The 25906-nt window shown below is 42.2% G+C and overlaps 1 protein-coding gene across 3 annotated transcripts; it reads right to left on the reverse strand.

The window, feature by feature from the left end:
- Positions 1–459: 459 nt before the first annotated feature.
- Positions 460–25881, reverse strand: ark2n (arkadia (rnf111) N-terminal like PKA signaling regulator 2n). 3 transcript variants are annotated; one of them, XM_063011569.1, is made up of 5 exons: positions 25570–25881; positions 18963–19753; positions 6705–6785; positions 4518–4602; positions 460–3454 (listed from the first exon to the last, which is right to left on the reverse strand). In XM_063011569.1, exons 2-5 carry the CDS (start codon positions 19678–19680, stop codon positions 3301–3303), a joined length of 1038 nt encoding a protein of 345 aa, XP_062867639.1. In that variant the 5' UTR covers positions 19681–19753; positions 25570–25881; the 3' UTR covers positions 460–3300. The 3 variants fall into 3 exon arrangements, with proteins under 3 accessions (XP_062867639.1, XP_062867641.1, XP_062867640.1); XM_063011571.1 differs by lacking the exon at positions 6705–6785; XM_063011570.1 differs by lacking the exons at positions 460–3454; positions 4518–4602; positions 6705–6785 and adding an exon at positions 12792–13158.
- Positions 25882–25906: the final 25 nt, after the last annotated feature.

Here is a 25906-nt window from a genome sequence, read left to right on the forward strand (position 1 = left end):
CACCTTTCTATCAGAACCAGCATTAACATCTTCAGCAATCTGAGCTACAGTAGCTCGTCTGTTGGGTCTTCGCTCCCCACATGCATCAACGAGCCTTGGCTGCCCATGACCCCGTCGCCGGTTCACCACTGTTCCTCCCGTGGACCGCTTTTGATAGATACTGACCACTGCACACCTGGAACACCACACAAGAGCTGCAGTTTTGGAGATGCTCCGACCCAGTCGTCTAGCCATCACAATTGTCAAACCCACTCAATCAATTTGAGGATAAAATGTTCACGCGCTGCCTAATATATCCCACCCACTAACAGGTGCCGTGATGAAGAGATAATCAGTGTTATTCACGTCACCTGTCAGTGGTCATAATGTTACGTATGCCTAGTCGGTGTATACAGCATGTATTAACATGAGCATCCCTCCAATTCAATGAAAAACAAAAAACACAACAAGAAACACACACGCTTTCACCAGGCAGCAGCACTGATTAGTTTAATAGTGAAGACGTTTCTCTTTCACACACACACAGAGGCGCGCACACACAAAAATCAGGCATTTTCAATGCCTTAAAACCTGTGACATTTTTACACTACGAGTTCAGAAAGCAGCAAGTTACAGCAAAGGGTCAAAGATACCTGAGGCTAACAGCAAGCATCTGTGTGTAATTGTTCATGACTACCAACAACATTCACCAATGAACCCGGTAGTCTTGATTGAAATGGTTGGAAAAGGGGTCGTTTCAGTGCACGTGTAAAAATGACATGTCACAGTATGTGGCTCTCTAACAGTGATTTTGAGAACTGAATCAGACCTAATCCACATTAACACAGATGTTTAAAAAACAGTAAATCAACTGCAAAATAGGCATAACATACCAATACAGCACTTTCCTCATGTTTGGCATGATGCTGCAGTTTGACCAATCTGAATCCAGGATCCAGGATCTTACCCCGACCCAGGCAACACAAACAATGCATCAAAACAAAATACAAAACGGATTATACTCAGTGTCATTGGTAGCCTAGTTGGTAGAGCTTTGGGCTATTAATCGAAAGGTTGAGAGTTTGAATCCAGGCTCGGCCATGCAGCCTGGATTCTGTTGAGCCCTTGCGCAAGGCCTTTAACCCTTTCGGCTTCAGGGGGGCCGTACAGTGGCTGACCCTGCGCTCTGACCCCAGCTTCCAAACAATCTGGCATATGTAAAAAAAATAAATTAGTTGTACTGTACGCCTGTATATGTATAATGATAAATAAAGGCATTCTTTCTTTTCTGTTTATCTTCCTCCCATTGTGGTTCACAAAGTGTTATATAAAGTGAGTTGGATACACTATATTGCCAAAAGTATTCACTCACCCATCCAAATCATTGAATTCAGGTGTTCCAATCACTTCCATGGCCGCAGGTGTATAAAACCAAGCACCTGGGCATGCAGACTGCTTCTACAAACATTAGTGAAAGAATGGGTCGCTCTCAGGATCTCAGTGAATTCCAGCGCGGTACCGTGATAGGTCACCAAGTCCAGTGGTGAAATTTCCTCGCTACTAAATATTCCACAGTCAACCGTCAGTGGTATTATAACAAACTGGAAGCGATTGGGAACGACAGCAACTCAACCACAAAGTGGTAGCCACGTAAAAATGACAGAGCGGGGTCAGCGGATGCTGAGGAACATAGATCAAGAACAGTGCGTAGAGAGCTTCATGGAATGGGTTTCCATGGCCGAGCAGCTGCATCCAAGCCTTACATCACCAAGCGCAATGCAAAGCGTCGGATGCAGTGGTGTAAAGCACGCCGCCACTGGACTCTAGAGCGGTGGAGACGTGTTCTCCGGAGTGACGAATCACGCTTCTCCGTCCGGCAATCCGATGGACGAGTCTGGGTCTGGCGGTTGCCAGGTGAACGGTACTTGTCTGACTGCATTGTACCAGGTGTAAAGTTTGGTGGAGGGGGGAGTCCTAACCTCAACCCGATAGAACACCTTTGGGATGAATTAGAGCGGAGACTGTGAGCCAGGCCTTCTCGTCCAGCATCAGTGTCTGACCTCATAAATGTGCTCCTGGAAGAATGGTCAAAAATTCCCATAAACACACTCCTACCTAAACCTTGTGGAAAGCCTTCCCAGAAGAGTTGAAGCTGTTATAGCTGCAGAGGGTGGGCCCACATCATATTAAACCCTATGGATTAAGAACGGGACGTCACTCAAGATCATATGCGTGTGAAAACTGACGAGCGAATACATCTGGCAATATAGTGTACCTTAAGCACCACACACTGTGCAGATTTACCGCTTGTCACAGTTTGTCACGAAGTGCAGCCAATTAGCCAAACTGTTTATATGATGTAGACAGAAGCGAAGCATAAACAAGGCTGAGATTAACACCGTTTCACAACCTTATTCTCAGTAACGTGCACTTGATCGCTCATACGGTTTTCCACTCAGGAGCCACTATCAGTACGTTCCGAGGTGTTATTGCAATGCCCAGTCGCGGCAATAAATAATCAGTGCCACAAAGTTTTAGAAAAACAAATGCATTATCAAGCATTTTAGTCCAAAACAATTACAAAAAAGCTCTTAGGTTCACGGTGGGATTGAATTTTTAGTGCACTGTGTATACAGCTCTGTACGCCCAAAAGAGATCTGCTGGCTATAGTACTAAGGAGTTCCTCAGTTTTGTGCTTTTTTTCATTATAGTTCGTTATGCGCAGAGTCTAAACAGGTGTAGATTACGTGAATATTACCCAACCTGGCAACCTCAAATACACTACAGAATGGAATTGGGAGTTACGTGTGAATGTTTTGCCAAAGCTCGGATTTTCTTCCATCCACACAAAACTGCTTTTTTGATTCATCTGCCCTGAAGAGCGGATTTGAAAAGAAGTGGTGGTTTAAAATTGTATTTTAGAGTAAATTAAAAGCCGAAACACTAATGTTAGTGTGGACTAGGGCTCAGCTATGAAGTTTGGATATGAATAAACAGGATTTGAGCACAGCAAAAAGGTATTAAATCCCGACAGACCTTTGACTTCTATTAGAAGTAAGCTCTTATTTAAAAATAGTATTGCTCTAATCATACAAGAGGAAGTCGAGGTTACATAATCAGGATACACACACGGCATTCTTGTGCATGTCCAAAGAATTGTAACACTGATGCTTCAGTTCAGATTCAGCTCAGATTGTCTCACCAAACCATTTAAAAACATGATTTTCTCTAAAACGTCACCAAACTAATAAAGGGGAAAAATTCTGAATGCTTTAAAACACTCGAGCAGACGTGATGTGTATGAGTGCATAGTGTAAAAGATCACAGTAGGTATCTGTGCCTGTCCTCGTCCAGTGTCAGATCCACCACCTCGGTGGGCGGAGCCCAATCTGGCTGAGCTGAGACCGCGGTCCAGGACGGCATCATCGACTGCTTCCATGCCGACAGGGACTGAATGACTCCACCTCTTGGAAACCTTGACACAAAGAAGGTAGAATAAAAACAAAAATCATTTACGTAAAAACATGTTATATGGTCAAAAGTATGTGGACACACAACGAGCTTAGAATTGAATGCCTTTAATTGTCATATATACACTGATCAGCCGTATCATTAAAACCACGTCCGTGTTTCTACACTCACTGTCCATTTTAGGTATTGTTTAGGTGGTGGATCATTCTCAGTACTGCAGTGACACTGACATGGTCGCGGTGTGTTAGTGTGTGTTGTGCTATTATGAGTGGATCAGACACAGCAGCGCTGCTGGAGTTTTTAAACACCGTGTCCACTCACTGTCCACTCTATTAGACACTCCTACCTAGTTGGTCCACCTTGTAGATGTAAAGTCAGAGACGATCGCTCATCTATTGCGGCTGTTTGACTTGGTCGTCTTCTAGACCTTCATCAGTGGTCACAGGACGCTGCCCACGGGGCGCTGTCGGCTGGATATTTTTGGCTTGTGGACTATTCTCAGTCCAGCAGTGACAGTGAGGTGTTTAAAAACTCCAGCAGCGCTGCTGTGTCTGATCCACTCGTACCAGCACAACACACACTAACACACCACCACCATGTCAGTGTCACTGCAGTGCTGAGAATGATCCACTACCTAAATAATACCTGCTCTGTAGTGGTGCCCTGTGGGGGTCCTGACCATTGAAGAACAGCATGAAAAGGGGCTAACAAAGCATGCAGAGAAACAGATGGACTACAGTCAGTAATTGTAGAACTACAAAGTGCTTCTATATGTTAAGTGAAGCCGATAAAATGGACAATGTCAGTAGGAACAAGGAGGTGGTTTTAATGTTATGGCAGATCGGTGTAAATGTAGGTCGTATTTTAAATAAACTTACAAAAATCAGTGCATTAAGGCAGATTTATTTTAAAGGAGAGTCATTTAACCCACTGTATTGTACAATCAAATTTTAATAATGAATGCACTTGTCAATTTTAACTTAAATGAATTTGCCAGAACAGAATGGTGCACACTTAGTATTTAAAGTTTAGTATATATGCATCCTTCTAATAGAAGTAACTCAAACCTTGGATTCTCCTGTACGCCGACGATCTCCACCTCACTGTCAGACAAGGCCAGGCTCACCTGAGGAGGTTCCACCGCTACCGGACCTGTAGCAACACACCAGGTAGAAACTGAGCTGAAGCTTTGGCTTGATGGTTTATGATTATGAAATGGAAAATCGGTTGCCTATATCCTGCTGGTTTGTAACCTACATGCTACATGCCCCGATGACACTGCATCAGCACAGGAATATTAATGCTTGTAATATTATTCGGAATGGTAATGTTTAACCCAGTGGTTCCCAAAGTGAGGTGCAGAGCTATTGCACAGGGGTGTCCAAATTATTCTTATCCTCAAAAGGTTGGCATTGCAGATAAAGTTTGGGAACCACTGGATTACTGGATAACCACAGATAAGTGAAGACATTCTATTACAGCTGATGCTTGATTCAAACAGAGTGAGAGTTCAGACTGCTGATTCGTGTACCTGCATCTGCCTTTTTAATCAGTACAGGATTGTATTTGCATTCATATGATTTAATTAAAGAACGACAGAACTATCCGAGACTAAAATCACAATCGGTGAAGCTGTTAAACTCTGCACACATTGATCTGTCTGTAATAGGTTGTTTTGATATGGATATTTTGCATCATGTCCCGATATGAAGGTAGAAATCTGCTAATTATCTTATAGTAACTACACTAGCAGTATATAAGGAACTGCTTTAATATACCGACTGAATATAATTATGAACAGCATGTTTAGTTCATTTTTTTTAAATAAATTACTGCCACCTTCACTGTAACATTTTTTTTAAATATTTTCTTTATGCATTTTCTCCCCTTTTTCTCCCTTTTTAGCGCATCCAATTGCATCATGCTTCCTCTCCACCAATGCCAATCCCTGCTCTGATTGAGAAGAACGAAGCTAACCCACACCCCCTCCGACACGTTGGCAGCATGCCGTATGCATCTTATCACCTACACTTTCACGAGTGCAGTGCGGCTCAGCGTTGTGTACGGAGAGACACACCCTGACAGCACTCTTTTCTCATCTCTGTGCAGGTGCCATCAATCAGCCAGCAGAGGTCACAATTGCACCAGTCATGAAAGAGAGACACCCTATCCGGCTTAAGCCCACCCCTATCTGAACAACAGGCCAATCGTTGTTCATGTGGCCGCTCAGCCTTAGCCGGCAGGCAGAGCTGAGATTCGATACGATGTATTCAAGATCCCAGCTCTGGTTCCAGCGTGTGTTTTTACCGCTGTAACAGTTTTTAATGAATAAAACACAAAGACGTGTTGATATGAAACTGTGACGTGTTTTGTATTTTGATGGGACGCTATACGCTTGATGGGTATCGATTAAAAGAAACAAAATTTGTATCTTAAGTGTTTACATTCCGTTTTCATTGACTACTTTATTCTAGGAAACACTACGCACAAGGCAGAAACACACCGGACGGGGCGCCTTCAGATCTTCTCACAAGGAACTGAAAGTCTTTGACTTATATCCGTTATTAAATTATTCAACAATGCGCAGAAGTTAAACTTCTTCCAAGCATAAAACTGCCTGGTGCTTTTCTGCTACAAAAAGTTAAAGAGTTTATTCTTCTTACAATCCCACAAGACACTGATACGTGCCTTTATTTTCTATTTCTATTTGTTCTCTGTACTGCTCATGCTGTGCATAGGTACAGCGAGCACAATATATCAGGTATAAACAGGGTTTTGCTTCTTCAAAACACACTCACATTACATTTAACCTTTAGATGCCATTAAAATGCATAAAAAGAACTAAATAACTTGATATACTGTGGAATGTCTACATTGACATGATAATAATCAAGGGGTGAGAGAGACGACCAAAACGGCCTTGAAATGTTCTTATGTAACCAGAGATGTGACATGTTTGGTGAAAGGATCTTTCCAGTTTCAGCACGACTGCACCCCGGTGCATAGAAAATCATTAAACATGGTTCGGTGAGGCATAAGGAACTTAGTGGCCTACCTGAACACCAGGGTCTGATCTCACTTTTTACTAAATGCACAAATTCCTACAGACCTTGTCCCAAGCAACGAGCTCATGGTAAAGTGTGCACATAGGCTTGGCTATCTATTGCACATAAAAAAATATGCATACAAGTGGTTAAAACTGTAACTGTGTTTCTGATCACTGTATCTGTTTCTGCTACTCTAATTTAACTGACCTGAGAGAATGTGCGGCTGTTGCTGTTCTCGTTCAGAGTTTGTGTCTGACACATCATAGTGCCCAATGACTGCAGGCCCAACTGCAAAACACACACAAATGTGCCCAAGGGCTTCAGTTTTATTTATTTCTATGTGCAATAATCCTAAACCAATCTGTTTCTATATGATTCAAATTTTTTGACATTACTCTGTCTCTAGCATGCTGGATCTTTGATGGTCTTATAAATGCGTAGAGCTGGGCGGTATGACGGATCATTCGTATACCGGTTTTGATTCCTGATACGGTATGGATTTTTCATTGGATTTAATACTACAGCTTTAAGCTTCAATAGGCAGCAAATGGTATTATTATTATAAATCATATTATATATTATTAATAATCATAACATTGCTCGCTGCTAAAAGCGCCATGGAGTGTTGGGCAGATTTGACACAGCTCACTTCTTAACCAGGTAGCGTTCTTGATATGAATGGAAAAGAATAAACAAAAACAGCAAAGAAATGAGCCGTGTCGGCAGTTTAGAGGTTTTGTCGGTTGCGACACAGATTAAAACACTATATACTGTACGGTTTGTCAGGACACGGTTGTTGCTAAAAAGCAGTTAAGTGACATTACTACCGGGGCGAAAGTACTTCAGTTGAATTGCTATACCGACGTTATACCAAAAGCAGTGAAGCAAGCCGGAAGCGTAGATATGTAAAGTCATCCACCTTTCTACAACAGACCTATGATCAAGTTGTACAATCAGTGGAGTCATACCTCAGTATAACGGTATAACTGAGCACTTCATCTGTAATGACTGGGAGACTGCAAACGTCGTTTTATTTGTTAAAGGGAGAGCGTACTGATTCCATCATATATTGTGTCATTTTGTGGGGCCAAGCAAAGCTTATAGAACTTAGAACCTTCATTATATACATGGTGAAATTACAACTTTCTATATTCTATGTACTTATGACAGTAAAATCAGCCAAAGACATATAAAAAGTCCCAGTCATACAAAAAATAAAAAAAACACACCAATACCAATACTGTGATACACATTTTTGGTCATACCGGCCAGCCCTGTATATGCATCTCACCATTAGGAAAAGGTCATTGTCCTGTGCATCGTAAATATACACAAATTAAGAAGAATAAAGACAGGGTTTAATGTCCTTGGTGTGAAAGGAAGATTTTTGGATTGAAATGATGAATTTCAATGTGAATATCAGTGTGTAAGCTCACAAATGCTATTTTAACTGAATGGGTATAAAATCCCACATACACACTCCAAATCTTACAGAATATCCATTGAATATTGGATGCCGTTCTAGGTTTAATAATGTCCATGGTTTTGGAATGGGACGGCCAACAAGCTTATAGTCAGGTGTCCATAACATTCGCTTGGTGTCAAGGGTCCACAGTTCTCACACATTTTTATATTTATGGTTCCCCTTTAGATGAGATGGAGTTATTTACTACTCACAGGTATTAATCAAACTCACCATTCGGTCATGGTGCACCCATCTACTCAGTCACACTTTAGTTCACTGTTGATACATTTTTAATAGGACATACACCGATCATCCATAACATTAAAACCACCTCCTTGTTTCTACACACATTGTCCATTTTATCAGCTCCGCTTACCATATAGAAGCACTTTGTAGTTCTACAATTACTGACTGTAGTCCATCTGTTTCTCTGCATGCTTTGTTAGCCCGCTTTCATGTTGTTCCTCAATGGTCAGGACTCTCCCAGGACCACTACAGAGCAGGCATTATTTGGGTGGTGGATCATTCTCAGCACTGCAGTGACACTGACATGGTGGTGGTGTGTTAGTGAGATATTTAACGCTGCTGTGTCTTATCCACTCATACCAGCACAACACACACCGTCACTGCTGGACTGAGAATAGTCCACCAACCAAAAATATCCAGCCAACAGCGCCCCGTGAACAGCGTCCTGTGACCACTGATAAAAGTCTAGAAGATGACCGACTCAAACAGCAGCAATAGATGAGCGATCGTCTCTGACTTGACATCTACAAGGTGGACCAACTAGGTAGGTGTGTCTAATAGAGTGGACAGTGAGTGGACACTGTGTTTAAAAACTCCAGCAGCGCTGCTGTGTCTGATCCATTCATACCAGCACAACACACACTAACACACCACGACCATGTCAGTGTCACTGCAGTGCTGAGAATGATCCACCACCCAAATAATGCCTGCTCTGTGGTGGTCCTGGGAGAGTCCTGACCATTGAGGAACAACATGAAAGGGGGCTAACAAAGCATGCAGAGAAACAGATGGACTACAGTCAGTAATTGTAGAACTACAACGTGTTTCTATATGGTAAGTGGAGCTGATAAGTGTATACAAGTGTTTGAGAAATGGCAGGGGATTTGGGTATATGGGTAGCACAGTTGTGCTTGTGAAGAGCCTTTGTAACTGCACCAAGGATCTAGAAACTTGACTTGAATAGTGGCATGTCATAAATAAAAACAATGCTACGATGAAAATCTCTTTTCCAACAAATATTACACACAGAAGGACATGAAATCATCCTCTTTAATTTCATTTAAAGATGCAAACTTATGACAAACAGGTTCTAAGAAACTAAAAAATATTTTTTGCAGATATTTCATGCCTATATTTATATTCAAGTTCGCCTAATTCATTTAATTCTATATTTTTAACAAGGCTTTCCTCTGGATTTTCCATCTTTTCTGATTTAAACTGCTAAAACGTTAGATGTGTTTGACTGCATTAAATACAAGCTGTGTGTCCACGTTTGATTTTAGTATTAGCTCTTCTCACACACACACACACACGCCAGCACAAGGTTAGTTTCCAACAGTCCAGCATTTGTTAACCAAGTTAGTAGATTAACATCAGAGAGCAGCTAATCATGCATCGTCACGTCTTACATTTCAGTACATGCACGAGATTCATTACAGTGAGTAAAAAACTAAACAAAACGACCTCAAATCCAAACCATAATGAATAAATCTGAGTTCTTTGGTAGGTCAATTTTAATACAACATGTGGTGGATGCAGATGATTGTGTGTGTTGATCTGGTTGTATGGATTTTATTTTTGGGGCTGGCAAAAAGCTCTGACATAAAGTGATATACAAAAATGAGCAGATGAATAAAATGAATGTGGATGCCTGCTATAGGAACCCAGGCCTGGCTGTACAATCCAGTGTCTATGTCTCCAGTGTATATGTGATGTGGACATCACCTCTTGTGACACCTACTGCCCTGTTGCGGCATTAGAGCAAGTGGCAGAGAAATACAGGGAGCATAGAGTGGTCCTCTTAATGTTATATCTCTCTGTAAACACCTGCTTGTGCTTGATATTAGGATTTTAACGTCATGTTTTATACTTTGTTTACATTCATGACAGGAACGGTAGTTACTCATTACACAAGATTCATCAGTTCACAAGGTTATATCGAACACAATCATGGACAATTTAGTATCTCCAATTCACCTCACTTCATGTCTTTGGACTGTGGGAGGAAACCGGAGCACCCGGAGTAAACCCACGCAGACACGGGGAGAACATGCAAACTCCACACAGATAGGACCCGGACCGGCCCACCTGGGGATCGAACCCGGGACCTTCTTGCTGTGAGGCCAGCGTGTTGCCCCAAATGGCAAGGCAGAGTTTAATGTGGAATTGGATATACACAAGCTGGTGTGGTGGGTGTATATACACTCACCAAAGCACTTAATCATACACCTGGTATCTGGTACATACTTTCATTGATTTTATAAGCTAAGGCACAAGGCACGGATTAACTTTGTACAACTATTATACAAGTATTAACTGTAGTTCACCTGTTGCTCGGAGCAGAACAGTGCTCCAAAGCTTCGGTTCATCTTGTTAATTTCTCCTCTAGAAAGTCCTACGGAGGTCCCTTCAGACTGATAAATAGGGTGGGTGTGGTTACAGACCAGCAAATGAATTACAGTCAGTACATGTGCCACAAAGTTCATCTGTATGGTTGAAGTAAGTTTTAAAATAATCAATGCCAAACTCCTCGGTTCGAAACTCGGCGTTGCCACCGGTCGGCTGGGCGCCATCTAGCGGGCATAATCGGCCGTGCCTGCAGCAGACACGGTTCTGCTAGGGCGGGATGACCGGACTATGTGGGTGGGGTCTTCAAACGCTATGTAAGGACCCTGATTGGCAGATAGAGAGGCGGCTGTGCAGAGTGCATGGGTGAAAAAGGGTTCTGCAAAAGGCTGAAGCGGGTCGTCGGAGGCGTGAGCAGCAACATACCCACCTCGACTGCAATCAGGGATCCCCCAGCAGCGGAAGACAAACTGACTACGCTAAATTGGGAGAAGGAAATGGGAGAAAATAATAATGTGTGTGCCAGATAGGTGTACCTAATAAAGTGCTTAATGAAAATACGGTCCAAGCACTACTGAAAAATCAGATAAGCGGAAAAGCAACTTGGATCGCACAACACGTCCAGCCCTGATGTGAATGGACTACAGGAGCAGAAAGCCACACTGGGCACCACGTCAATCAACCAAGGACAGAAATCTAAAATCACAGTGGGGACAGGTGTACCAAATCTGGACGGATGAAAACCGTTGCCTGGACCAATGATGGCAGTGTGAAATGTCTTCTGGACCTATTGTTGCTGACCACTGATGGTCTGTAACGCGTTACTTAGTAACGCGTTACTCTAATCTGACCACATTTTTCAGTAACGAGTAATCTAACGCGTTACTATTTCCAATCCAGTAATCAGATTAAAGTTACTTATCCAAGTTACTGTGCGTTACTATTTTTGTCATTTTCCTTAGTGAAAAGATATTTTTGCTTTTTTCTTGGCAGGGCGGAGCCAGGGGGTGGCCAGTGGTTGCCATGGCCACCATAAAGTAATCTTCGGCCACCCCTCTGGCCCCCCCACCACCGCTTTGCCGGCAATTTTTTTGCGGAAGCATTTCTGCACGCAGGAGCAGCGCACCTCAGATGAGTAGTTCTTCACCAGTGCAGTAATACACTCAACATAAACGTCAACCACCAACACCATTACAGAAGTAGTACTATTTAGTAGTATTCGTGGTGCGCTACGAGTAAAAGCGCCAGCTGGCTCTGCGCATTCCAGTGTTGCCAGATTGGGCGGATTTTGTTGGAAAACAATTTAATAGCAGGTAAATAACACTTCTATTTAAAAGAAAATCTTCCGTTTTAAGAAGCTCCAGCATTGTAGAAGGCTATTAAAAGTAAAGTCAATTTTCAATGCTGATTTAGCGTAATAGTGTTGGTCAGTCTGTATCATATTCTTGAAAGAAAATTAAAATTTGTTTTCCATGCATTCACACTAGCATGTTCTGGGATTCAATTGAGTCTCATCAGTACACACAAGTTGGCAGCCAAATGATAAAGTATTGCAAAGGAATATCTTTGAAATATTCCGCATTATATAACTAATAAAGTAACTTGTAATCTAACTTAGTTACTTTTAAAATCAAGTAATCCATGAAGTAACTAAGTTACTTTTTAAAGGAGTAATCAGTAATCAGTAATCAGATTACTTTTTCAAGGTAACTATGCCATCACTGTTGCTGACCATGTGCATCTCATTATGGGACACAATTTAGCATCTAAGGACAGCATCCAGACGGCATGGGTCATCTTTAACTGGCTAAAACTGGTAAAAGGGGATATTTGTGGCATGAATGTGTACTTGATGGATCTACAGTAATTATGTGCTGCAATCTCAAGCAACAGCCTGTGGAATCCATGGCACATGGACCGGGAGCAGGAATAGGTCTTAACCAAGAGTAGTGTAACCAGTCCAGGGTTAAGAAAGGTCATGTGGAAATGCAGTACAACATCTAAGTGTACTGTGTAATGCTTTAAACCTTGGAAAAATATGACCTGTGGATTCGGACAGCTTCAGACAGAGTTCTTGATCTTTTGAGAATTGTGCTAATGTTATTTCAGTACTGGTTTATATGAGGATTATCAGCCCTAAAATAAAGACATAAAAGAATAACACCTAAAGATTAATATGAAAGATATAAGAGAACAGAAGAAATCCTCATGTATTGCACTGCATACAGCATGAGAGTCCAGACTGTCCCAAAACTTTCAGAATATTTTTTTTTATGTAACCCTGTCCATATTCAGTTTACACATTCAGAAGATTCGGGTCCAGGACGCAACTGTGAGCAGAGTTCAGCGGAGGCGGCGCGTTGTCCTCGTTCAACTGGAGGATCCGATAGGCCGTCTGCGCTCCCTGCGAGCCAACGTGACCCCGCCCCTCCGGATTTCGGCCGTACGGGCGGCCGTCCGCGTCGCCGCCGTCGTCGTCGGAATGTAGCCGACTAAATCGCTCCATCCACGCGCGAAACCTTTCCTCCGTCCGCCTCTGCACGGCGACCACTCGCGTCAGCGCTTCCTCCAGGACTCCGCCCATGCCGTTTCCACAGCGACCAGCTTAAAGACAGACAGCAGGCGCCGAGAACATACATACACAGGTCAGGTACACGTAAGTTGGGGGGACACATAAGTCGAGTTCACGACGGCCATGCTGACAGGTTAATGCGAGTCATGCAGCATTCATGGTGCATTCTGGGTACTGTGGTATATGAGTGAGTGAAACTAGCAAATTGTAGCTTTTGAAACCTTGCTAGAACAAGATGTAAGCACTCTGAGGTAATCTTCCTTCATTACTCTGTCTGCAATACCCTACTTCCAACAACACAACCCAATAGACCACTGAAGTCGTGCGTCATTCTGTAGTCCTCGTTATGCCCATATTTGGAGACCCGGGTCGAAGTCAGATTTCCTATAGGAAAAACGAACGGGGTTTTCAAAAAATCGACTCTAACGCATCCTGTGCTAAATAAACATGTTCAGAACGCTCTACGTTCTGTCCTGTGTTCATTTTTCTCCTGTACATCACTGGATCCTCTGAATTTCGACGTTTTTAAAGGATCGTAATACTAATAATGCTACACGAAAGCTAATGCTACTGCACATTAATTAGACGTCACTGAACTACACCAATCGAATTGCCGGAAAGAGCGGCCCGCTTTTGGTGAGTACAACCAAAGGCGTAACACCCGACCATCCTTGCTTTCTACTTTAATGTAGCTAGCTACTAAAAATATAAAGTAAAACTTGTGAATATCACTCCACTGTTACACTGGTGAATCGCGCTGCTTCGTGCGGTTATTTAAGAGGCTTCCAGTCTAGTGACGTCAATTCAGTGCGCAGTAGCATTAGCTTCCATGTAGCAATATTCATATTTTGACTCTTTAACGACTTCATAATTCAGAGGATCCAGTAATAATAGACAGAAGAATCTCCATAAAACAAAACATAACAGCTTTGGAACATTTTTTATGACTACAGGATGCGAGAGAGGCAATTTGCGAAATCTCCATTCATATTTCCTATTCAAAATTTCTGTTAGACCCGGGTTACCAAATATGGGCATAACAACATGGCGTGGCCTACAATATGACGACACGACTTCAGTGGTCTATGCATAATACTACCACCATAATGCATTGCATAACAGTAGATACAGCATTACTGGGTTTGCACAATGCCTCACTTGTCCTATTCACACATATCTCGGAGCATTAGGACCAAGTCATTGTTTGCTTTATCTAACCAAAGAATGTCAACTGTGCTCCAGCAGCTTCCAATCCTTGGCAGAGCTGGCCATCAGCCTAATGTCTTTACCAAACTCAAAATCCAAGCCGTCACCTCATATTCATAATATGATGATATTCATATTTTTTAACAATAAACTTGTTAATAGATGGTGTTCATATGGTGCCTCCTAGTAAAACTACACATCTTGAACTCGTGAGCTCAAATCTGAGCTCTGCGACCGGCAGGCTGGACGCCTATACGGGCAATGATTGGCGCGTCTGTCAGGGTTGAGTGTCGGAGGGGATTCCTCATAACTGACGCAATTACGACCCCTGCTAGCCGATCAATGGTAAGGGATAATGGGGGATCAGTGTGTGACTCTCTGTGCACGAGACCCATATGAACTCGTCTTACGCAGGTACGAAAATGCAGTCGGCTACTGCACACGCAACAGAGGGGGCATGTGTTAGTCACGGCTCTGTCTGGTCAGGAGTGGAGGTTAGAAAGTTTGTTTGTTTACTGGGATTTTAACGTCATGTTTTACACTTTGGTTACATTCATGACAGGAACGGTTGTTACTCATTACACAACGTTCATCAGTTCACAAGGTTATATCGCACACAGTCATGGACAATTTAGTGTCTCCAGTTCACCTCACTTGCATGTCTTTGGACTGTGGGAGGAAACCGGAGCAACCGGAAGAAACCCACGCGAACACGGGGAGAACATGCAAACTCCACACAGAAAGGACCCGGACCGCCCCACCTGGGGATCGAACCCAGGACCTTCTTGCCGTGAGGCGACAGTGCGACCCGCTGAGCCTCATAACTGACACAATTACGACCCCTGCTGGCGATGGTGCCTGCATCAGAGGCGAGGGATAATGGGGGATCGGTCACGACTCTCTGCGCGAGACCCGTACGAACTCGTCTCACGCAGGTACGAAAATGCAGTCGGCTACTGCACACGCGTCAAAGGGGGCGTGTGGTAATCACGGCTCTCCTCGGTCAGAAAGAGTAGACAGAAAGCGAAATGAAATCAGGTAACTGGACATGACTAGATTGGAAGGAATATTGGGAGGAAAAAAATCAGACACCACTTGAAAGCAGTGTTATTTTGTGTGGCTTTGTAGACATCATGTGCGTGTGTTTGAGCGGACTGCCTGCAATCCACAACTGTCTCTTACTAAAAATGGATGGTGCATCATGAAGAGGAGAATCAGGCAACGGAACCCACAAACTGTTGAGTAGCTCAAGTCTTGTATCAAGCAAAAAATCCACCTGCAAAACTGCAGCAATTACCGCCCTTAGTTTCCAAACCATTAAAAAGTGTAATTAAAAAGGTGATGGTGATGCCACACAGTAAAGAACACGATTCGGTCCAAACTTTGAGTTTGTTAGGTATCAAATTCCTAAATTGTTTATAAGTATTAAAAGCAATTTCTTTGTAAGCAATTTCATTTAAAAAAAAGTCACATGTTTTTTAATGGATTTTCTTTCCAGAAATGGGGTTTTATGTAACATATACACTGACTGCCTGGCCAAAAAAAAGTCACCACCTGGATTTAACTAAGCAAATAGGTAAGAGCCTCCCATTGGATAATTACTGCATGGGTGATTATGTTTCAGCTGGCAACAAGTTATTTAACCCTAACTGATGCAGTGAGAAGCTTCTCATTTGTTAAACAACCATGTCGAAAGACACATCCTGTGGTCGTCAAGCAGAGAAAACATCTTTTAACAGTGAAAGTAAGAGCATTTCCACACACACAATGCGAAGGGAACTCGAGGGATTGGGACTAAACAGCTGTGTAGCCTTAAGAAAACCACTTGTCAGTGAGGCTAACCGGCAAAAACGGCTTCAATTTGCTAGGGAGCATGAAGATTGGACTCTGGAGCAATGGAAGGAGGTCATGTGGTCTGATGAGTCCAGATTTACCCTGTTCCGGAGTGATGGGCGCATCAGGGTAAGAAGAGAGGCGGCTGAAGTGATGCACCCATCATGCCTAGTGCCTACCGTACAAGCCTGTGGGGGCAGTGCTATGATCTGGGGTCGCTGCAGTCGGTCAGGTCTAGGTTCAGCAACGTTATGTGCCCAAAGAATGAGGTCAGCTGACTACCTGAATAATTTTTTTGGCCAGGCAGTGTAAAACTGTAACTGTACCACATAGTACATTTGATATCATCAGTATCAGCTCTAAAAAGACTCAAGGTTCATTCTACGTTTCAAATGGTGTAACTTCATATTGTAGAATTTACTTAGAGTGCTACATTTCTAATGAAAGTACATCTGAAAAGCAACCACAGAACATACTCATTTTGCTTTGTGTTTGCTGCCACTTGTGCAATTCAACAACATTGCAATATCTGGTGCTCGAAATACATTCTGATAGATAAATAAGTGACAGTGACCTCATTCAAACAAAAAGCCTCGGAACACCTATTGAGTAGGAATATGCTCAGCACAAACAAAATAACTACTAATGAATTTGTTTATGAAGTGTTCAGGCAATTGTAGATGATGGACATGCAGTATTAATGCTATGTTATTACACCAGTGAAGTTCCATGTGTATGTCTGGCATTGTTTCAGCTAAACCTTAGAGAAATGGCCAATGCAGGCTCTTAAGTTTCAACAGCATTTAGTAAGGGTGCAACAATAAATATTATTGCATATACACCGATCAGCCATAACATTAAAACCACCTCCGCGTTTCTACACACTGTCCATTTTATCAGCTCCGCTTACCATATAGAAGCACTTTGTAGTTCTACAATTACTGACTGTAGTCCATCTGTTTCTCTACATACTTTTTTAACCTCCTTTTACTTGGGTGGTGGATCATTCTCAGCACTGCAGTGACACTGACATGGTGGTGATGTGTTAGTGTGTGTTGTGCTGGTATGGTCCACCAACCAAAAATATATCCAGCCAACAGCGCCCTGTGGGCAGCGTCCTGTGACCACTGATGAAGGTCTAGAAGATGACCGACTCAAAAAGCAGTAATAGATGAGCGATCGTCTCTGACTTTACATCTACAAGGTGGACCAACTAGGTAGGAGTGTCTAATAGAGTGGACACGGTATTTAAAAACTCCAGCAGCGCTGCTGTGTCTGATCCACTCATACCGGCACAACACACACTAACACACCACCACCATGTCAGTGTCACTGCAGTGCTGAGAATGATCCACCACCCGGTCCTGGGGGGTCTTGACCATTGAAGAACAGGGTGAAAGGAGGTATGTAAAGAAACACAGACAGGTAAGTGGAGCTGATAAAATGGACAGTGAGTGTAGAAACAAGGAGGTGGTTTTAATGTTGTGGCTGATCAGTGTAGATGCAGATACTTTATCTTTATTTTACCAATTTGAAATAAAATATGCCTAATGGAACCAATGCTGACAAGTATAAACACACTCTTACTGGTTGGATAACTTTCCACCTAAGCTGGGTAATATGACAATGCGTTATAATAACATTGTTCATATTAATCAATCACATTATTAAATTGCAGCTGAAGTTCTTGGAAAAACATCTTGCTGAATAATACAGACTAAAAAAATAGAGGTAAATGCTGTTATTAATAACGACTGTATGTGAGTTATCTTTCGTACTTAAATTTATTATACAGTAGAACAAAGTCTGTGTTAAGTAACAGCCTGGGGCAGCTGTATCCTTGTGGTTAATGTACTGGACTAGTAATCAGAAAGTTGCTACTTCAAGCCCCACCACCAGGTTGCCACTGTTGGGCCCTTGAGCGAGGCCCGCAATTGCTTAGATTGTATACTGTCATAACTGTAAATCGCTTTGGATAAAAAATTTAAAGTAAGTAGCACTTCAGCATAGCAGCAAGTTAGCTCTTGATGCTAACGAATACTTCAATTATTTTAATTGGAAGAAGCATTGTCTGAGTACTTGGGTGGTCTAACATAGTAGCCCACCACCGATGAGAACTCGAGCCGTGGCCCCTACACAGACATGACTGTCTCATTTTATGTCTCGTAGATGGTGCCTGCGAGGAGACAGGGAATAATAGAGATCAGTGCGTGAAGCTCTGTAAGCAATACTGATCCCTGGCTGAACCGTTGGCTGCTGCTGCTACTACTACACACACACACACACACACACGTGTCTGAGGACGTATGTGTTAGGTATGGCCCTCTTTTGTCAGGATTGGGGTCTGCAGCAGTATAGGTGATTTTTCATCTTTTCATTGGTCATTTTAATATTAGCTACTATGGACAGACAGAGATTTATACCCAGCATACTGACTCAACAATGAAACTACAGCTCCAAGACCTTAAACAATACTAAACTACACTTTGATACTAATTAAACTGATGGGTAATCTGTCTTATATACTGTTTTGATATGGATTTTTTTTTTTTACTGTTTATACTGTACATGAAGGGTTGAAAATATTAACTGGATTAATATTATTGGCATATTTCTTAATAATAAGAGTGCTAATTTGATGCCTCTTTTTAGGTGTAATATGACTTAGAATGAGACCATAACTGGAAAATAGAAAAGGGGGAGTGTGTGTGTGTGTGTGTGTCAGATATGGCGGCATCGTATTTGCAGATTTCACTACTTGGGGTGTGTGTGTGTTGGTTATAGGTGTGGGAAATACCTGGCGGATGCAAGACCGTATCTCCCTCGTTATCTGATGAGTCCGTTGATGAAGACTGTGCGGTGGCATCGCTGTCACTAGTGCTGCTGTCCTGCAGTAGGCGTGGCTTGCGCTTGGCCACTGCCTCCCGTTTCTGCCTTAGCAGCCGCATTCTCTCTTTCTGTCTCTGGCTGCGTTGGCCCCGCGCTCGGACCTTCCCGCCGTTCGCCTGCCTCTCCTGGCAGCGGTTCTTCTTGGCAGCCATGCCAAGCCCAGCGGACGCGTCGCTCTCCGAGCGCAGGCGTCGTGACGACTTCCTGGGGGCTGTCAGGGGGTCAGTCTGGGAGGAGGGTGCAAGGTCAGTATCAACCAGCTCCACGTCCTCGCCTTCAGCCGAGGAGAGAGTATCCGAATCGCCGAGGTGACCAGATGAGGAGGGTGAGCGTAGGCAGGCCGAGGAGTCGCTGTCCTCCTGCGGGCGGAGTTGTGCGACGGCGGGAGTGGTGCTGGTTTCTGGTGGCAGAGGCTCGGCTGAGGAGTCACGACGCAGCTCCTGCAGCAGGCAGGGCATGGAGAGGAGACCAGGGGACGGCTGTTTGGAGGAGCTCTGCGAGCTGCTCGGCTCCTCGGTTACAGAAGAGCTAGACGACGGGACTTCAGGTTTCGCGTGAACGTCTTGATCCTCAGCACCCTCCGTCGGGCATTCTGGGAGCTCACTGGCTGTCTGCCCGTCAGCCATTGCTGTTGGGCGGGGCCTGCAGAGAGAGGTCTCCAATGTAGCGGTTGTTTGGTGATTTTTGAGCTTGGCAGACCTACAAATTACAACCACAAACCAGAAAAACTTAGGACAACATGGAAAATTTAAATTCCTAACTTATTTGGAATGTGTTGCAGACCTAAAATACAGGAATAGATGTACATAGACATACAACACAAAACCAAGCAAATGTGCAACAAGTACTATAAGACATACAACGACAAAAGCCTAAAAACTAAATTCACAGGCTGAGAGACAAAAGGCCGGATGGTGCGTCACCTTGTTCAACCGCTTCTGCAACAGTCACGTCTACTGTGTGTCTAAGCAAAGGAGTTACACTGTAGACTGATCCCCTGTGCTGCTACAACGTTTATCTAACAATCTGTCACTGGCTGGTGAAATACAGAGCCTGATAGCTGCACGCGTGAGAAAGGCGGAGCGTGCTGGTCTGTGGTTCTCCTTGCCTGGTTGGATTTCATGCATGGGGTGGATGTTAACAATACAATAACTAAACATGTCTAAATTATTATATAATATAATATAATATAAAACGCTGCTACAGTTGTCCTAACTTCTTTAAATGTGGCATCAAATTCTAAATTTAGTCTCTCAGTGGATAAAACTGTCGCCTCACAGCAAGAAGGTTCCTGGGTTCGACCCCCAGGTGGGGCGGTCTGCGTCCTTTCTGTGTGGAGTTTGCATGTTTTCCCTGTGTATTAACAGTCAGGTTAACTGGAGAACCAAAATTGGCCATGACTGTTTGGTATTAAAAACTTGTGAACTGATGAATCTTGTGTAACAAATAACTACAGTTTCTGTCATGAAAGTAACCAAAGTAGAGATGTGCCGATTGGGGTTTTTGGCACCGATTCCGATCTGCGATCTCCTTTCAGGGACATCGGCCGATTGCCGATTCCGATCGGGGAGGGGGGGGGGGGGGGTGTTAAATAAAATAAATAAACTTAAAAAGAGCCTCACAGTGAAGATAAACTGGAGCAGCGCGCGCGTGTGTGTGTTTGTGCCCTTAGAAGATACGCTTTGTTCACAGTATCGCTATAAGTGATTCATTGATTCACGAGACGTCATTTTTCGCCAAGCGCAAGTTTCTCTTCTCAGTTATCTCTCCGTGTTTACTGTTATTAATTAAATGTCGTGGTTTTAAATAAACACCAGCTACTACAGAACATTCTGTGTGACTGTCTTACATTAAAAAGCTTCATTAAACTGCTATTACCACAGATCTGTAACCGACCGTCAGACTCGTTCCGCAGCTAAAAGTTCAGCAGATGATCCTGAACTAACGAATTTGGTAATGAATAAACTTTTGCCTCCGATTGGCTCTGTAACGTTTTCTGTTCTCATCTACATCACAAGTAAGAACCGCTTACGATTTACCAAAGTGAACCAGGAGTTTATATAACGTGCTGATAGAATCGACTCAGATGTGACCGGGTTGTATTATCTTTTTAAAGTAAATATTACAATCAGCAAAATTACATCGTATGTATGATGCACAAAGTTAATGATGTTATTTTAGGTCATGAAGAGCTTTCACGATGGTTTCTGTACGATGGGTGATGAATGGTGATGTGATGGTTGGCGCTTCGTAGCTCAAAGTCTGGATCAATCCACTGAGCTGTTAACTTAACGTGATCTTTATATATCACACGATCGGATCGGCTACTTTTAGGAGATATCGGCCGATCGCCGATAGCATATTTTGATTAAAAATCGGCCGATACCGATTCATAGCCGATCGATCGTCCCATCTCTAAACCAAAGTGTAAAACATGACGGCCTAATTAATAATTGTAACAACACGAAATAAATGCTTTTATTTTTGCTATTCTTTTTAATAGTTTTTATACTTAGATCACGACAGAAATGTGAAGTCCTAGATCCTAAAACTTGTAAAGTTTTCAGTTTCCTGATTGCATGTAAATCTGTCCTGTTTCTGTCTAATTTTAAGAAATTGTTCTATATTTGTTGTTCTCTCTCATAATTTAGCTAATTTTTAATGAACTGTCTTATGCTGCTCTCTTTGTTTTTATCTTAATTATTCTTGATGTTGATGTACTATTTTGATTTTGTACTATGATTTGATTTGTATGGTGTATGTACGTATTTGTTTTGATTATTTGTCTTATGTAAAGCGTCTTTGAGTATCTTGAAAAGCGCTATATAAATAAAATGTATTATTATTATAATAAATACATTTGTTTATTAAAAAATACAATCAATCTCTGGACAAATCTTTCCTTTGTACGTCTGCCAGTTCAATAAAGGTTAAAAAAAATTGCTATACAAGTGAGGACCTTGTCAGGTCCTAATGTGTCCAAGATTAGATCAGTAGTGCTTGTACAAAATGCAATATATTAATGAAATCATATTAAGCACCTTATTTCACATTAATGAAAAGCCTGAAGCCAATACTTCACATCCTGACAGTCCATGTACAGAGTGATTGGCAACGGATAATCATGTTAAATATCACATTCAAAATGTCATATTCTTTATAGTGTGTTTCTACAAGCTGTAGGCAGCTGAATTATAAAAAGTATATTTAATATACTTATTATATAAAATAAAAATAATATTTAATATTAATCTATTTAGAACTTATTTTATACTGGTACTACACGTCCTGCACATTGATTTATGCATTGCTTATAACTTCACTGTAGACACGTGTGTGTGGGTGACTTGATGGTCTACATAAATTTATCTTATTGCAGTGTTGGTTGATAATCAGATATTCATTGTATGAAAAGTGCAAGAACCATTCTGTTTCAGTTGTTGTGTATGTTTTTGTTTTGAACTTGTACTGTTAATTCTTTGTTGTATCATCCTGTTGTTGTATTACTGTTAATTATTTGTTGTATAATGCTACTGGGGCTTTAATTTCTTTTAGAATGAATAAATTATCCATCCATCCATCCATCCATCCATCAATACTTTTTTTCTATTTTATTTATGCATTTTCTCCCATTTTCTTCCCAATTTAGCATAGTCAATTTCTCTTCCGCTGCTGGGGGATACCCGATTGCAGTCGAGGTGGGTATATTGCTGCTCACACCTCCGACGACCTGCGCGCAGCCCTTAGCGGAACCCTTTTCCACCTATGCACTCTGCACAGGCAGGCACCTCTTTATCTGCCAATCAGGGTCCTTACAAAGCGTTTGAAGACCCCGCCCGCCCTAGCAGAACCGTGTCTGCTGTAGGCACTGCCTATTATGCCCGCTAGGTGGTGCCCAGCCGACCGAGTTTTGAACCGAGGAGTGTGCTAGCGGAATATCCCGCTGCGCCACCTGGGCGCCCTATTTAGGAATACTTAAAGAAAAGTTGGTGTGGGTGTCATTAGTCCTCATTCTACTGTATTGCAATTATAAAGGAAGTAGAGAAATAAGTGAAACCTCCATATGGGATATAAAGTTAGAGCACCAACACATGACCCACACATCTGCAGTTTGGATTGGTTAGTAATGAACACAGGGTTGGGCAGAAATGAATAAAGTATTCAGAATTTACACCATCTGACCATAGACTTGTTGGACATACTATTTTGAACCCATGGATATTACAACCCCTGGCAAAAATTATGGAATCACCACTCTTGGAAGATGTTCTTTCAATTGTTTAATTTTGTAGAAAAAAAAGAAATCACAGACATGCCACAAAACTATCATTTCTCAAACTGTCAACCCTCTGGCATTAAGAAACAATAAAAAAAGAAACAAATATAATAGTTGTGGTCAGTCACAATTGCTTTTTTTAGATCAAGTAGAGGAAAAAAATATGGAATCACTCAAATCTGAGGAAAAAATTATGGAATCATTAGAAAACACTGCACCATTATTACTTTGTTGCACCACCTCTGGCTTTTATAATGGTTTAAACTCTCTGAGGCATGGAGTTAACTAATGACAAACAGTATTCTTCATCAATCTGCCTTCAACTGTCTCTTGCTGTTGCCAGATCAGCTTTGCAGGTTGGAACCTTGTCATTGACCATTTTCTTCAATTTCCACCAGAGATTTTCAAATGGATTGAGATCTGGACTATTTGCAGGCCATGCCATTGACATTATATGTTTTCTTGAAGGAAAGTTTTCACGTCCTTTGTCCTATGGCAAGATGCATTATCATCTTGAAAAATGAAGTCATCATCACCAAACATCCTTTCAACTGATGGAATAAGATAAGCGTCCAAAATTTCAATGTGGACACCAAACAAAAGTTCCAGAATCATCACCATAATCATCACCATTTTTTCCTCAGATTTGAGTGATTCCATATTTTTTTCCTCTACTTGATCTAAAAAAAGCAATTGTGACTGACCACAACTATTATATTTGTTTCTTTTTTTTTATTGTTTCTTAATGCCAGAAGGTTGACATTTTGAGAAATGATAGTTTTGTGGCATGTCTGTGATTTATTTTTTTTCTACAAAATTAAACAATTGAAAGAACATCTTCCAAGAGTGGTGATTCCATCATTTTTGCCAGGGGTTGTAACATGCAGTTGCAACCCACTACTCACCCCAACCCTCACGGCTTCCTAGAGGATTATTGAATGTGTCTGTGGGGATTTGTGCATATTTAAACAAATACAGCAGTTATGGTCAGGCACTGATGCTAGACATAGAGACCCAGCTTGCACTGGAGTTCATCCTGACCAAACATGTCAAACAATGTCTACTGCCACAGAGGTGGACAGAACTAAGCTAACCCACGCCCCCTCCGACACGTGGGCAGCAGCCGTATGCATTTTGTCACCTACACTTTGACGAATGCAATGCAGATCAGCACTGTGTACAGAGAGACACACCCCGAGAGCACTCTTTTCTCATCTCTGTGCAGCCAGCAGAGGTCGTAATTGCATTAGTTATGGGAGTCCCCCTATCCGGCTTTAATATCCCACCCCTATCTGAACAACAGGCCAATCGTTGTTCATGTGGCTGCTCAGCCCAGCCGGCAGGCAGAGCTGAGACTCGATACGACGTATTCGAGATTCCAGCTCTGGCGTTCAAGCGTGTGTTTTTACTGCTGCGCCACCTGAGCGGCGCATGGGGTGGATGTTAGGAATACAATAAGTGAACCCTCACAGCTTCCTAGAGGATTATTGAATGTGTCTGTGGGGATTTGTGCCTAATACAGCATTTATGGTCAGGCACTGATGCTAGACATAGAGACCCAGCCTGCACTGGAGTTCATCCTGACCAAACTTGTCAAACAATGTCTACTGACACAGAGGTGGACATAACGTAGCACTAGCACTCAACACCAAGTCATTAAAAACCCGTATGTGCCCACACACACACACACACACACACACACACACACACACACACACACACACACGCACACGCTGATCTATTCAACTTGCATTTATAATAAATGGGCCACAAAGCGCATGCGCACACTGCTTATAATGAATAATTTTTTCGGCTTAAACACTACTATTTATTGAAAAATTACATTACATTAAAGCACATTAAATATAAATACAGTATTAATTGCAACCAGCAAGCACATACTTGTAAGTAACATGTTAGAAAGGTACATATTTGGCTATGTATGTATAAACTACACATATAATGTGCTGTTTGCCTTCTCATACTGTACAAACATTTCAGCGCCAAATGTAATACTCATGTTTAACTACACATATACGCTAGCCAAACGGTAGGTTTAATGTGGTATAAAAATATATACGCACATTACAATTATATCTTATATACAAATTAATAACACACACTGGTTAAAGTAAACAAACGTAGATTTAAATGCTAGCTCGCGACCTAGCTACAGAGCTACTTCACATTTAGCAACATTGCTAATCAACTTTGTGAGCAACAGAGAAACACAGCATACCTCTATTAAAACTGTCCCGGTGTAGATATTCTCCTTTTAAGCATCGCGAATTTATTTTACAAGTCACACCTACACAAAAACTTCAAATATATTCAATTTGCGAAGTTCAAACTACGTATTAGTGGCCCCAGCTAGTTCGCATTCGGACTCCTTGACCACAGTTCGGTATTACACACCGGCTCAAGCCGAATCGAGTTCTCACTCCCTACACAGGCGCCCTCACCGAGAGTGAGATTGAACGCTTTTCAAGTGCCGAAGTGACGCATTTGAAGTCTGCTAGGGTGCAATTTGGGATGCCGCCTTTGTCCTGGCTGCTCGTTAAAACGTCGAAGGAGGC

The sequence above is a fragment of the Trichomycterus rosablanca genome, chromosome 16, assembly GCF_030014385.1.
Source record: "Trichomycterus rosablanca isolate fTriRos1 chromosome 16, fTriRos1.hap1, whole genome shotgun sequence".
NCBI classification, from domain to species: domain Eukaryota; kingdom Metazoa; phylum Chordata; class Actinopteri; order Siluriformes; family Trichomycteridae; genus Trichomycterus; species Trichomycterus rosablanca.

What these genes read in the sequence shown, in the direction of transcription:
- ark2n (XM_063011569.1), bottom strand. Translation starts at nt 19,680, where the DNA reads ATGGCTGACGGGCAGACAGCCAGTGAGCTCCCAGAATGCCCGACGGAG. An exon ending in TACGGTCTTGCATCCGCCAG is followed by an intron (nt 6,786 to 18,962) that starts GTATTTCCCACA and finishes TGTGTTTTGCAG; the next exon opens with TTGGGCCTGCAGTCATTGGG. An exon ending in ACAGCCGCACATTCTCTCAG is followed by an intron (nt 4,603 to 6,704) that starts GTCAGTTAAATT and finishes GTGTTGCTACAG; the next exon opens with GTCCGGTAGCGGTGGAACCT.